Source organism: Semicossyphus pulcher, unplaced genomic scaffold (assembly GCF_022749685.1).
Source record: "Semicossyphus pulcher isolate SPU_LCO1_2020_fin unplaced genomic scaffold, fSemPul1.0.p SCAF_7, whole genome shotgun sequence".
NCBI lineage: Eukaryota > Metazoa > Chordata > Actinopteri > Labriformes > Labridae > Semicossyphus > Semicossyphus pulcher.
This window is the reverse complement of record NW_027211748.1, coordinates 32,757,198-32,773,201: the sequence shown is the minus strand read 5'-3', so window position 1 is coordinate 32,773,201 and position 16,004 is coordinate 32,757,198. Positions and strand designations below refer to the sequence as shown.

Here is a 16,004-nt window from a genome sequence, read left to right as displayed (position 1 = left end):
TTGACGTCTCTTTGTTGGACAGTCTGACGTCTCTTTGTTGGACAGTCTGACACCTCCTTGTTGGACAGTCTGACGTCTCTCTGTTGGACAGTTTGATGTCTCTTTGTTGGACAGTCTGACGTCTCTCTGTTGGACAGTTTGACGTTTCTCTGTCGGACAGGTTGTTGAACAGTTTGACGTCTCTTTGTTGGACAGTCTGACACCTCCTTGTTGGACAGTCTGACGTCTCTTTGTTGGACAGTCTGACACCTCCTTGTTGGACAGTCTGACGTCTCTCTGTTGGACAGTTTGATGTCTCTTTGTTGGACAGTCTGACGTCTCTCTGTTGGACAGTTTGACGTTTCTCTGTCGGACAGGTTGTTGAACAGTTTGACGTCTCTCTGTTGGACAGTCTGACGTCTCTCTGTTGGACAGTCTGACGTCTCTCTGTTGGACAGTCTGACGTCTCCTTGTTGGACAGTCTGACGTCTCTCTGTTGGACAGTTTGATGTTTCTCTGTTGGACAGTCTGACACCTCCTTGTTGGACAGTCTGACGTCTCTCTGTTGGACAGTTTGATGTCTCTTTGTTGGACAGTCTGACGTCTCCTTGTTGGACAGTCTGACGTCTCTCTGTTGGACAGTTTGATGTCTCTTTGTTGGGCAGTTTGACGTTTCTCGGTCGGACAGGTTGTTGAACATTTTGACGTCTCTTTGTTTCTCCTCGGAGATGAACTGTGTTTTTCTGAGTATACTGATTGTGTTCATCCTGTTAGTTTGGCATGAGCCGGGCTGTGGGGCAATTACCCTGAACTCCATCCTCTTGCATCAGATATCAGAAGAAAGACATGGTGATGGAGGAGGAGGAGATGAAGGAGGAGTAGCAGGTAATAAAGCAGGAGGAGGAGAAGGAGGAGATGGAAGAGGGGAAGGAGTTGGCTATTCCCAGCAGAGGAGGAAGAGGAGCTGGGTGTGGAACCAGTTCTTTGTACTGGAGGAGTACACTGGAGATGAGCCGCTGTATGTCGGAAAGGTAAACAACTTTAACCTTAATACTTTAATTATTATTATGACAACAATAAATCAATAATAGCAATAGTCAGACTTCAGACTCTGAACATGTTTATTCCCGTTTTTCAGATGATGTTGGTCTCTGCTGGTTTCACTGGTCATTTCTGCTGGTCTAACTGGTTGTCTCTTGTCTCTGCAGCTCCATTCAGATATGGATAGAGGTAATGGTCAGGTGAGGTACGTCCTGAAAGGTGAAGGGGCAATGTCCATCTTCACAATTGATGAGAACACGGGAGACATTCACGCCACCAAGAGGCTGGACCGGGAACAGCAGGAATATTTTTCCTTGCGAGCTCAGGCTCGGGACCATAAGACAAACGTGCCAGTGGAACCTGATTCTCAGTTCATCATCAAAGTCCAGGACATCAATGACAACGAGCCCAAATTCCTGAACGGGCCATACACTGCCTGTGTGGCTGAGAGGTCTCCTGCAGGTGAGTCTGATCACCTGCAGACCTTCAGCTATAGACATCCACCAAGACTTCATCGGCTGATGTTATGGGCAAAAATATGTGTCAGTAGAAACTGAATTTGTATTATTTATACTTGAATTTGAATTGCTCAACTTGAATAGTTAAATTTGAATCACATAATTTGAAATTGGATTTATTAGTTTGAAACTGAAGTTCAATAAACTTGAAACAGAATGTAAAAATCTGAAAATTCAAATTCAGTTCTTGAAATTCAATTTCAGTTTTCTGAGACACACAGCACTTCTCTTTGGCCAATCAGCAGCACCTATGATTCTGACCATTTCTTTCGCTACATGGAGCCTCTGGTAGCTACCAGAGCTAATAATAGCTAGTTATATAATTAGTAATAGTTATTAATAGTTATATTATTACTTTTGGTGGCTAAAGAGACATAGAGGAGTGCTTCAGATTATTAACAATAACAATAACTTTATTGATTCCCAAAGGTAAATTCACTATTGCATTCAGTTTCAAGTTTATTGAACTTCAGTTTTAAACTGATAAATTCAAATTCAAATTTTGAATTCAACTATTAAAGTTGAGCAATTCAAATTCAAATATAAATAATTCACATTCAGTTTCTACCGACACATATTTCTGCCCCTGTGATGTCTTCAGTCTGTGAAACATTACCATGACGACAGTCAATCCTTCACATGTTTACAGTGTAGTGATTTCATCTCCTAACAAGCAGTAAGGAAAATACTGGAAAGTAAATCCCTGCTACTTAAAACAAAATATCAAATTCTCCGCTGATGCCAATAACATCAGCAACGAATCAATAGTAGTTCACACAGGCTTTTAATGTGAAAATCACAGTTCACACTGGCTTTACTTTTGATTAAAAAAATCAGTTTAGACTGACTCTTAATGTGAAAATCAGACTGCAAACAGACTCTTAATGTGAAAATCAGACTTCAAACAGACTCTTAATGTGAAAATCAGACTTCAAACAGACTCTTAATGTGAAAATCAGACTTCAAACAGACTCTTAATGTGAAAATCCGACTTCAAACAGACTCTTAATGTAAAGACTGAAAGTGTGTAAATCAAAGAGGTGATGAAGCAGGTGATGAAGAAACAGAGGATCATTGTTTCATCCTCTGTTTGTTGAATGAAGTTTTATTTGAATCATTCAGGTGCTGTTTCCTTACAGGTACGTCCGTGGTGACAGTGGTGGCGACAGACGATGATGATCCAACTTATGGAAACTCTGCAAGACTGGTTTACAGCCTCCTGCAGGGTCAGCCATACTTCTCTGTGGAGCCAAAGACAGGTGGGAACACAACTGAATGCACCTGAACACATCTTCACTCAACACCTAAAGATACCTGAGCTTAACATCTAAACACATCTGTCTGTCTGTGTGTGTGTGTGTCTGTGTGTGTGTGTGTGTGTGTGGATAGATGGGTGATATTGGTGAATTCATGAGTGCTTCTACGTATACGATTAAAGCCCAGGTGATCACAGTGATAAAGGATGTAAGAAATATGTGGTGTTTATAAAGTCAAAGGAAGTGATGTCCCCTCGTGGCTCACCCAGATTCAGGCCTCATCAGCGAGCTCCAGATCAGGGTCAGGAGGGGAAGGAGGCGGGGACTAATGTGGAGATGACTGAGAAGGAGGCGGGGACTAATGTGGAGATGACTGAGAGGGAGGCGGGGACTAATGTGGAGATGACTGAGAAGGGGGCGGGGACTAATGTGGAGATGACTGAGAAGGGGGCGGGGACTAATGTGGAGATGACTGAGAGGGAGGGAAAAGAAAATAATAAAAATAATAGAGATAATAAATAATGTGTAGTAATAATAATAATGATAATAGTGATAACACTGTAATAATTGACAGTGACTCACACACACACACACACAGACACACACACACACACACACACACACACACACACACACTGTCTGTCACACTCATCTCTTCAGTGACTCTCTGTTGCTCTCAATCAAACAATAAACAACAGAACGTTTGCATAAAGCACCGTACAATAATTAACCTTCAAACTTTTTCCGAAGATTAGCCTTAACCATAAATTAATAAACAGATAAATAATAAATAATCTAATTATGGCTCCAGCATGTACCATTCTACCATATATTCTACTATATTATTGCAATTGTACTTTTATATTAAATTTTTATTATCATACTACATTATATACATATACAGTATGTACTGTATATGTATACATATACAGTATGTACTGTATATGTATACTCACACATACTGTATTATCTCATCCTGCTAAATGTTGATTCTATCACAACGTGTCACTTTAACTTGTCACTTACTCCTACGTGTATAACAGCTGTATAAACCTCGTATTTTATTTGATCTAGTCCTATTTTTATACCGTATTTACTTACTTGCTATTTATCTTTGTACTGCTGCAACACCTGAAATTTCCCTCTGGGGATCAATAAAGTATTATCTTATCTCAATTGTCATTATGGTGATAATATTCTAATAACATATAATAGTATATTAAAATAACAGAAATAATGTAAATGATTGATAAATGTCTGAATAAATGTTGGCTGTTAAAGATTTAATCTGGAAGATGTTTATATAAATAAACATCTGTAAGTCTCTCTCTCTCTCTGAGGTAACACATGGTGACTGAGCCTATGGCCCACTGATGAAAGCCTTTCATCTGCAGTATATAGTATTATTAAAAACAAACTCAACGCTCAGACAGAGGTGGGAAGTCACAAAGTACAAATACTTCGTTACTGTTCTTTTTGTATCTGTACTTTACTTGAGTATTTATTTTTCTGACTTTTTTACTTTTGCTCCCTCCATTTGAACACAAAAATCTGTACTTTTGACTCATTACATTCTCCAAACAGGCTGGGTACTTTAGTTTTGATGCATGTGAGGGGGATTATCGGTTATTTTCATTTTGCTCTCTGCACACTGCCTTCCCAACATCAAGACTGATTTCAAAGCTGTAAAATGATCCAGGTGCTCATTTGGGACCTCAGTTCGGTTCAGTCTTTATTATTCTGTCTGAAATTGTGTCCAGTGATAATAAAGGAAGAAAACTATCTTAGTGTGCCGAGGACTTTTCTTTTTGCCCAGTTATCAAAAGAGGTATCGTGTGTTGCTAAAGTTCAAAATTCTGGTGTTATTACAACTCTAGAACAAAGTTAATTGAGTCAAGGAGTGGAATCAGGACTTCTACTTATACCAAAGTCTTTGGTAAAGTATCTGTACTTCTACTTAAGTATAGAATGTGTGTACTTTTGCCACCTCTGTGCTCAGATGAAGGCAAACATTCTTAAAAGGAAAGCGACCGTCAGCCAGGAAAATCAAGAGTTACAACCGGAGCCAACCGCAAAAGTGCGTCAGACCCGCCATGTTTCTTTTGCTCGTTACACGGCGCACAGTCTAGGTGCAAACCGAGGTGCAAGGCGCAAAGAAGTTGGCTTAAATTCCTGGATTATTCATAGACGTGTTTTCGGCATAACATGAATCAAACCAATCAGAGTGTCAGCTCTCATTTCCTTTAAGAGCCAGGTGCGCCTGCAGGCAGGTGTGTTGCTATTTACACAGCGGATTTTAGTCATTCTTCTTGGATAAACCGGACCGGGACAGGCTTATTTAACTTCTTTCTTTCCACTGTGTCCTTGAACACGCAGAAAAAACACAGGTTACTGTACGATACATGTCGAAGCACAGATTGATGTTAAAGTCACTGAAGCGATCCCACTGCCCAGCAGAAACAAACATGAAAAGAGGCGTACCTTAACCCTTATGCACGAGGCACAGCATTACTTATTTAAATCTCCAGACGGACGGGATCTGATGTTTATTAAAGTTCTGTGTGCTGACCATCAAAGAAAGGTCTGCTTTAAGTGTTTATTTACTTATTGTTGCTGCTGGATCACATGGCTGTATTCTGTCCGTGCGTAATGGACACTCTGCGTAATGGGACTAACTTGACAGTGTTTTAATATCTGCGGGCCTGATTGTCGGTGCCATAGGGAGTTATGTTTGAGACAAGATCGCTTGCTATTTACACAACGTGGGCGCTGGCCCTGACAATGACGACTGCGTCGGGTGGAAGATAGTAATGACACTTGCGCTGTGCGCCGGGTGGACGGTAGGGCCCTATATCTTTAAAACAATAACAAAAATAAGTGGTAGTAATAATATTCATAATAATAATGCAATCTGTGTAATAATAATAATAGTATGGGTAATTCAAATGTTTTGATTATATTTAATATTATATTAAAAGTTATAGAAATAAAAGAAAATGATCAATGAATGTGTGAATAAGATATAAAAAACAAAAACAACAAATTGACCACGTTGTTGGTTCATATAGTTCATAATGATAAATAATGGAAATATCATTATGCTAAGCTAACTGGCTAATTCAAATGTTATAAGCATAACGTTTGAGGTCTGTTATGTTCGAGAAAGAAGTTAAAATCTCCCAGATTGACTTTTGAACCTGAGTCTCACCTGTCCCTCAGGTGTGGTGCGGACAGCTCTGCCAGACATGGACCGGGAGACACAGGACCGTTACCTGCTGGTCGTCCAAGCCAAAGACATGATTGGTCAGATGGGGGGTCTGTCAGGAACCACCTCTGTCACTGTGATGCTGACTGACGTCAACGACAACCCCCCTCGCTTCCCTCGCAGTGAGTCTGACCTCTGACCTTTAGAAATGACATCACACACACACATGCACACACACACACACACTGACCTCTGACCTTAGATATGACATCACACACACACACTGACCTCTGACCTTAGATATGACATCACACACACACACACTGACCTCTGACCTTTAGATATGACATCACACACACACACACACACACACACACACACTGACCTCTGACCTTTGAAAGATTGCAGATAAGTAAGATATTTCAGGAGCCTCCACATCTTGTCGTGTGTACCTGTGTGTGTACCTGTGTGTGTGTGTGTGTGTGTGTGTGTGTGTGTGTACCTGTGTGTGTACCTGTGTGTGTGTGTGTGTGTGTGTGTGTGTGTGTGTGTGTACCTGTGTGTGTACCTGTGTGTGTGTGTGTGTGTGTGTGTACCTGTGTGTGTACCTGTGTGTGCACTTGTGTCCCTCCAGAGAGTTACCAGTTCAGTGTTTCAGAGTCGGTGCTGGTTTCAGCTGTGGTTGCAAGGATCAAAGCTCTGGATCTGGATGTTGGTGTGAACGCTGAGATTGTCTACAGTGTTCTGGATGGAGATGGACTGGGAACCTTCCGGATCATCACCGACCCAAACACACAGGAAGGACTGGTCACTCTGCAGAAGGTACGGGTCACTTCCCAGTAAGGACTGGTTGCAGTATGGTATGGAGTGGGCATATTACGGATGTAATTCCTTATAGCAGGTACTGGTTTCTTGTATCTGGAACTGGTTTATTGTAGCAGGTACTGGTTTCTTGTAGCAGGTACTGGTTTCCTTGTAACTAGAACTGGTTTCTTGTAGCAGGTACTGGTTTCCTTGTAACTGGAACTGGTTTCTTTTAGCGGGTACTGGTTTCTTGAAGCAGGTACTGGTTTCCTTGTAACTAGAACTGGTTTCTTGTAGCAGGTACTGGTTTCTTGTAGCAGGTACTGGTTTCCTTGTAACTGGAACTGGTTTCTTGTAGCAGGTACTGGTTTCTTGTAACTGGAACTGGTTTCTTTTAGCAGGTACTGGTTTCCTTGTATCTGGAACTGGTTTCTTGTAGCAGGTACTGGTTTCTTGTAACTGGAACTGGTTTCTTGTAGCAGGTACTGGTTTTCTTGTGACTGGAACTGGTTTCTTGTAGCAGGTACTGGTTTCTTGTAACTGGAACTGGTTTCTTGTAGCAGGTACTGGTTTCTTGTAACTGGAACTGGTTTCTTGTAGCAGGTACTGGTTTCTTGTAACTGGAACTGGTTTCTTGTAGCAGGTACTGGTTTCTTGTAACTGGAACTGGTTTCTTGTAGCAGGTACTGGTTTCTTGTAACTGGAACTGGTTTCTTGTAGCAGGTACTGGTTTCTTGTAACAGGTACTGGTTTCTTGTAACTGAACTGGTTTCTTGTAGCATGTACTGGTTTCTTGTAACTGGAACTGGTTTCTTGTAGCAGGTACTGGTTTTCTTGTAACTGGAACTGGTTTCTTGTAGCAGGTACTGGTTTCTTATAACTGAACTGGTTTCTTTTAGCAGGTACTGGTTTTCTTGTAACTGGAACTGGTTTCTTGAAACAGGAACTGGTTTCTTGTAGCAGGTAATGGTTTCTTGTAGCAGGTACTGGTTTCTTTTAGCAGGTACTGGTTTTCTTGTAACTGGAACTGGTTTCTTGAAACAGGTACTGGTTTCTTGTAGCAGGTACTGGTTTCTTGTAACTGAACTGGTTTCTTTTAGCAGGTACTGGTTTTCTTGTAACTGGAACTGGTTTCTTGAAACAGGTACTGGTTTCTTGTAGCAGGTAATGGTTTCTTGTAGCAGGTACTGGTTTCTTGTAACTGAACTGGTTTCTTTTAGCAGGTACTGGTTTTCTTGTAACTGGAACTGGTTTCTTTTAGCGGGTACTGGTTTCTTGAAGCAGGTACTGGTTTCCTTGTAACTAGAACTGGTTTCTTGTAGCAGGTACTGGTTTCTTGTAGCAGGTACTGGTTTCCTTGTAACTGGAACTGGTTTCTTGTAGCAGGTACTGGTTTCTTGTAACTGGAACTGGTTTCTTTTAGCAGGTACTGGTTTCCTTGTATCTGGAACTGGTTTCTTGTAGCAGGTACTGGTTTCTTGTAACTGGAACTGGTTTCTTGTAGCAGGTACTGGTTTTCTTGTGACTGGAACTGGTTTCTTGTAGCAGGTACTGGTTTCCTTGTAACTGGAACTGGTTTCTTGTAGCAGGTACTGGTTTCTTGTAACTGGAACTGGTTTCTTGTAGCAGGTACTGGTTTCTTGTAACTGGAACTGGTTTCTTGTAGCAGGTACTGGTTTCTTGTAACAGGTACTGGTTTCTTGTAACTGAACTGGTTTCTTGTAGCATGTACTGGTTTCTTGTAACTGGAACTGGTTTCTTGTAGCAGGTACTGGTTTTCTTGTAACTGGAACTGGTTTCTTGTAGCAGGTACTGGTTTCTTATAACTGAACTGGTTTCTTTTAGCAGGTACTGGTTTTCTTGTAACTGGAACTGGTTTCTTGAAACAGGTACTGGTTTCTTGTAGCAGGTACTGGTTTCTTGTAACTGAACTGGTTTCTTTTAGCAGGTACTGGTTTTCTTGTAACTGGAACTGGTTTCTTGAAACAGGTACTGGTTTCTTGTAGCAGGTAATGGTTTCTTGTAGCAGGTACTGGTTTCTTGTAACTGAACTGGTTTCTTTTAGCAGGTACTGGTTTTCTTGTAACTGGAACTGGTTTCTTGAAACAGGTACTGGTTTCTTGTAGCAGGTAATGGTTTCTTGTAGCAGGTACTGGTTTCTTTTAGCAGGTACTGGTTTCTTTTAGCAGGTACTGGTTTTCTTGTAACTGGAACTGGTTTCTTGTAGCAGGTACTGGTTTCTTGTAACTGAACTGGTTTCTTTTAGCAGGTACTGGTTTTCTTGTAACTGGAACTGGTTTCTTGAAACAGGTACTATTTTACTGGAGATCACAGAATTGTTCTCCTCTTCCTGGGTTTAATATTAATGTTTTGGTTCTTTAGAGAATTTTAACTGCCAACTTTTAAGAACATGTGCAGCTCTAATCTCTTGGCCTGTTTGATCATTGCATTAGTGTGCACTATGTTCCGGCACTTCTCTGGATTATACTTATGTTTTATCTGTCAGTCCCAGAGGAGAGTCCGCTGCTGCTGAACAGCTGCCGACCATCATTGGCACAGTCAAATTTTGATGTCAGTGATGATGTGTTTATCCCAAATCCAAAGCAAACTCTTCTCTTCTTAGATGTATTAGGAACCTTTAGCGTATTTTAAGTGAGTCCACCTTCAAGAACCCCTTATGAGTCAATTTAATCATTGAGACATTATGAAGTCGAAATATTGATCACAGTGGTTTATGCCTTCTCCAGCCTTTGGACTTTGAGACCAAGTCAAGCCACTTGTTGCGTGTCAAGGCGTCCAATCACTTCGTGGACACTCGTTTTCTGTCAATGGGTCCTTTCAGCGACCTGGCTGTTGTCCGTCTGCTGGTGGAGAACGTGGATGAGCCTCCGGTCTTCTCCTCTTCCGTCAGTTGGATGGTGATCTCTGAGGCAGCTGCAGTAGGAGCCCATGTAGGGTCAGTTTCAGCTCAAGACCCTGACAACATCCACAGCCCCGTCAGGTACATCATCATGCAGACACAGAGTCAGCAGCAGTGCTGGTGTTTCTGATTGTTAAATCTATCTGCAGGTACTCTATAGACAGGAAGTCCAATATGGAGCATTACTTCAACATTGACAGTGTTTCAGGACGGATCACTACAGCCAGGCCTCTGGACAGAGAGACCATCGCTGTGCACAACATCAGTGTCCTGGCCACTGAGATCTGTGAGTCTAAAATGTATTACACAACACAGAATCAGGTGTTTCACTGTGTTCAGATACCAGCTACCACCTGACCCGACCACAAGGGGGGGTCCAGTCCAGCTTCCAGTCTGACCAGTTAGTGGTTCAGTGTTTAGAGATCAAATACGGGAGATTTCAGTACGACATCCAGGTATTTTTTGGCATACTGCACATTTTGCTTTTGTTTGCATACTACAGACCACATTTGGCCAAGTCAGTATGTACTGCTAGTATAGTATAGCATTTCGAAAACAGCATGAGTATTTTATTTCGGTGACTTCCTGTCTGTAATTGTCTGACAGATGTGTCTCTGCATGTGTCAGTGGATCTGTCTCAGGTGGGCTTAGCGGTGGTTCTTGTCTCTGTGACGGATATCAACGACAACGCTCCGAGCTTGGCCATCAAGTACAAAACATTCGTGTGTGAGAATGCAGAACCTGGACAGGTAAACATCACCTGTCTGTTGTTTCTGTTCTTTTTATAACCAACATCATTAAGTTATCAATTAAGTCTGAATTGATCACATAAAATGTGTCTTATTCCGAAATCAGTGGTTCAGTCCTGCTTTAAAAATCACGTAGACAAACATGGGTCTTATACTGTATATTATTAACTCTCTATATGAGTCTGTATGTATACTCTGAATTATCATTTATTATAAATACTCTGAATTATTATATATTATGTCTACTTTATGAGGCTGTTGATGTTTAAGTACATCTATAACACATTCACATGTTGGAGTCTCTCTGTGTTATGAATAAGTTCTTCACTGTTTACTCACAACTTTAGACTGAACATGTGTCGATACAGATTTTGGAGCCACTGGGAGAGGTTAACACCAGCAGGCGTGACCTTTGACCTTCAGATAAACCATCAGAGATTTATTTATGTTGAGTGTCGGATCATCTCTGAAATCTGCTTTAATCCTGATCTGCATCCAAATAATCCATCACTGCCCTGCTAATTCGACCCCACTCTGGGGTCATGTGACCAGGTCCAGTCTGAGGTCACTTGACCAGGTCCAGTCTGAGGTCATGTGACCAGGTCAAGTCTGAGGTCATGTGACCAGGTCCAGTCCGAGGTCACACTGGTTCTGTACTGGTACTAAACTGGTTCTGCTCCTCTGTGAGGGATTGAGGAGCAGAGGAAGTGGAGATGAAAGAGATTTTGTAGTTAAAGTTTTAACCAGACAAAACATGTCTGTCATGTGTTTGACCTTTGTCCTTTCAGGTTATTGAGACCCTGAGCGCTGTGGATCGGGACGAGCCAGATAACGGACATCACTTCCTGTTCTCTCTCAGCACAGAGGCCACTAGAAACCTCAGCTTCTCCCTGAGAGACAACAAAGGTATAGACCACCTTAAACAATAGAACCAAACATGAAGGTCCACTTTCAATAAAACAGGGCCTCATATTTCCCTCAGCAGGAGAAGGAGACCAAAAGCCAAAGAAACAAAGTGTAAAAGCCTAAAGTGAAGAAACTGACATGTCTGTAATCAAAAATGGTTCAGTCAGCTGATCTGAGAACAGGAGTGACATCACTGAACATGATTAAAAACCCTCAACAGAAACGTACTGATGATGTCATGGTGTGCTTAGAAACAACAGTCCACCTTAAATAAAAACAATATGAACATTTGTTTTTATTTCATTCTCTCAACTGACATCATGCTGACATCATCCTGTCTGTCGGTCTGTCCTCAGACAACACGGTGTCCATCCTGACTCGGCATGCTGGTTTTCTGCGGCAGGTTCAGTCCGTTCACTTCCTGCCGGTGGTGGTTTCAGACGGCAGCAGTCGTTCTCTCAGCAGCACCAACACGCTGTCTGTGACTGTGTGCAACTGTGACGCCCAAGGAAACCGCCGTTCCTGTAGTTCTGAGGCGTCAACACTCAGCATTGCTGCCACCGCCGCAGTCCTCACCTGCGTCCTCACTGTGCTGTGTAAGACCTGAGGCATTATGTCATCTGAGACCCCATCCCTTTCACATTTATTTGCCAATCAACTTTGGAAAAAGGAAGTCAAAACAGCAAAGTACCTACATACACAGTACTGCCTAGCAACCATGATGTACAGTGAATACTGAGACATGTTTTGGTGTGTTTTCAGGTGTCTTCATGGTGACCATTGTTGTCAGACTCAGGAGGACAGAGCCTCTGGTGATGGATGATGAGAGAGACATTCGTGAAAACATTGTTTGTTATGATGATGAAGGTGGAGGTGAGGAGGACACTGAGGCCTTCAACATGTTCACTCTGAGGCACCTAAACCGAAACAACCTGACCCATCAAGACCCCAACAAGAACGTGGCAGGACTCCTCACACAGACACCGGAGACCAGCTCATACTGGCTGTTCCAGGAGTTTATCAGGGACCGACTGCAGCAGGCAGACCTGGACCTGACTGCACCCCCCTACGACTCTCTGCAGACCTACGCCTTTGAGGGCAGCCAATCCACTGCAGAGTCTCTCAGCTCATTAAACTCGTTAGACTCATTCAACTCTTTAGAGTCTGAGCAGAACTACAACTTCCTGAGAGTGTGGGGGCCGAGGTTCAGGAAACTTGCAGACCTCTACGGACAGCATGAGGGAGGGGGACCCATCTCCTAGTCCTCAGACAACAGAGACATCAGAGACCTCAGAGACCACAGAGATACCACAAGGACAAAAGAGACCTCAGAGACCTCAGAGACCACAGAGACGACAGATACCACAAGGACAACAGAGACAACAGAGACCTCAGAGACCACAGAGACAACAGATACCACAAGGACAACAGAGACAACAGAGACCTCAGAGACCACAGAGACAACAGATACCACATGGACAACAGAGACAACAGAGACCTCAGAGACCACAGAGACAACAGATACCACATGGACAACAGAGACAACAGAGACCTCAGAGACCACAGAGACAACAGATACCACATGGACAAAAGAGACCTCAGAGACCTCAGAGACCACAGAGACAACAGATACCACATGGACAAAAGAGACCTCAGAGACCTCAGAGACCACAGAGACAACAGATACCACATGGACAAAAGAGACCTCAGAGACCACAGAGACGACAGATACCACAGAGACGACAGAGACAACAGAGACCTCAGAGACAACAGATACCACATAGACAAAAGAGACCTCAGAGACAACAGATACCACATAGACAAAAGAGACCTCAGAGACAACAGATACCACATGGACAAAAGAGACCTCAGAGTCCTCAGAGACCACAGAGACAACAGATACCACATGGACAAAAGAGACCTCAGAGACCTCAGAGACCACAGAGACAACAGATACCACATGGACAAAAGAGACCTCAGAGACCACAGAGACCACAGAGACAACAGATACCACATGGACAAAAGAGACCTCAGAGACCACAGAGACGACAGATACCACAGAGACGACAGAGACAACAGAGACCTCAGAGACAACAGATACCACATAGACAAAAGAGACCTCAGAGACAACAGATACCACATGGACAAAAGAGACCTCAGAGTCCTCAGAGACCACAGAGACAACAGATACCACATGGACAAAAGAGACCTCAGAGTCCTCAGAGACCACAGAGACAACAGATACCACATGGACAAAAGAGACCTCAGAGACCACAGAGACGACAGATACCACAGAGACGACAGAGACAACAGAGACCTCAGAGACAACAGATACCACATAGACAAAAGAGACCTCAGAGACAACAGATACCACATGGACAAAAGAGACCTCAGAGTCCTCAGAGTCCTCAGAGACCACAGAGACACAGAGACCACAGAGGCAACAGAGACCACAGAGACACAGAGACCACAGAGGCAACAGAGGCAACAGAGACCACAGAGACCACAGAGACCACAGAGGCAACAGAGACCACAGAGGCAACAGAGACCACAGAGACACAGAGACCACAGAGGCAACAGGGGCTCTATGACTCTCTCTGCTGTCTGTCTGCGCTGTCTGAACTTGATCTGGATCAGGATCCATTCTCCCTGGCACCAGCCAACTTTGTAGTCTCATCAGAAACTAGTGTGCCTTTTTCGTACTCAGATCAGAAGCTAGACACAGCAATATGTGACATTATGGACATAATGTGATATGGACATTAAGTGACATCAGTCTGTGAGGTCCATCTGTTTGTTCTGTTTGTGCTGGAGAGTTAAACCTCCTCTGTTGGAAGTGAGACAACCTGTTCTGGGTTTAACTAGTAAACCTGATCACCTGCCTCTGGTTTGTGAGTAACTATTGATAATCAAAGAGTAAAGTAAGGATAAAGAACAACATGGAGGAAAACCTCTCATTAAGAAGTCGTTGTTTATTCACCAGGTGTTTCTGCAGGTGGGATCCATTTAGCCTGACAGGTAAACTCCTGCTTCTACTTGTCAATACTTATTATTGAGTGTGGATCAGGAATGTAAATATCGTCATGAAAATGCTTCATTTCGAACACTGACCAACGTGTTTCTCAGCTGTCACCTGACAGATGATGTCACATGTTCTGGGATGTCATCTGAGTAGACCACACAACAGAAGATCTGTTTCTGTACCAAAGCAAACATGGCCACCGCCCAGCAGCTTTATAGTTTGACCTGAAAAGAAGCTCAGAGTCCTGTGGGATCTCTGATACAGAAGCCTGTCAGACAGTTGTTTGTCTGATATATGTATACACTGATCAGCTATAACATGATGACCACCTGCCTAATATTGTGTAGGTCTCCCTTTTGGCGCCCAAACAGCCCTGACCTGTCGAGACATGGACTCCTCTACACCTCTGAAGGTGTGCTGAGGTATCTGGCACCGAGACGTGAGCAGCAGATCCTTTAAGTCCTGTAAATTGCGAGGTGAGGCCTCCATGGATCGGACTTGTTTGTCCAGCACATCCCACAGACGCTCCACTGGATTGAGATCTGGGGAATCTCCGGAACACCTTGAACTCGTTCCTCAAACCATTCCTGAACCATGTCTGCAGTGTGGCAGGGAACATTATCCTGCTGACAGAGGCCACTGCCATTAGGCAATACTGTGTCCATGAAGGGGTGGACTTGGTCTGCATCAATGTTTAGGTATGTGGTACGTGTACATTACCCAAAGCATCACACTGCCTCTGCAGGCTCGCCTTCTTCCCATAGTGCATCCTGGTGCCATGTGATTCATCAGACCAGGCCTCCTTCTTCCATCGCTCTGTGGTCCAGTTCTGATGTTCACATGCCCATTGTACGCTTTCAGTGGTGGACAGGGGTCAGCATGGTTGCCCTGACCGGTCTGCAGCTACACAGCCCCGTACACAACAAACAGTGATGCTCTGTGTGTTCTGACACCTTTCTGTCAGAACCAGCATTAACTCTTTCAGGTGTTTGAGCTTCAGTAGCTCTTCTGCTGGATCAGACCACACGGGCCAGCCTTCACTCCCCACGCACATCAATGATCCTGTTTCCTTTCCTCCTATCTACATATAAAGATATATCTAAATATATATTAACTGTCCTACATGTGTGGGCTAAGTGCTAATGTGTTCCTTTGTCCATCTGTCTTAAGAAAATAAAGTTTTAATTCTTCATAAAAATCTCCTGAAAATAAAACATGTAAAATAAACTCTGAATGTTGTTTTATTAAATTAAATTATAATTATATAATCAAAAATGTGAATCCAGGCATGATTATTATTATTATTATTATTATTATTATACTCCTGAATTCTCTTATTATACTTTTCTGATCAGCCTGACAGTCACAGGTATGGTTACCATAAGACTGTGATAGAGTGGAGGTGTGTTGTGTGAAACAGCTCCACCTGCTGGATCCGACATGAAGTGATGTTTCTTCAGGCGCTTCTAGGATACAGGTAAGTTCACTTGTTGTTGTTGTAACAGATTAATCGTCGGACACATGAATACAAAAGTATAAATAGTGACAGCAGAAGTGTCACTATCTTATTTACCTCCTGCAGGTGTCACTGCAGCCCCCGCTGA

The 16,004-nt window shown here is 42.9% G+C and overlaps 1 protein-coding gene across 1 annotated transcript; it reads left to right on the top strand.

The window, feature by feature from the left end:
- Positions 1–707: 707 nt before the first annotated feature.
- On the top strand, positions 708–12,640 carry LOC138611168 (cadherin-7-like). The gene is made up of 11 exons (XM_069684143.1): positions 708–1,010; positions 1,188–1,482; positions 2,678–2,797; positions 6,014–6,181; positions 6,634–6,821; positions 9,551–9,804; positions 9,873–10,009; positions 10,351–10,472; positions 11,261–11,378; positions 11,735–11,974; positions 12,141–12,640. Exons 1-11 carry the CDS (start codon positions 708–710, stop codon positions 12,638–12,640), a joined length of 2,445 nt encoding a protein of 814 aa, XP_069540244.1.
- The last annotated feature ends 3,364 nt before the right edge of the window (positions 12,641–16,004 follow it).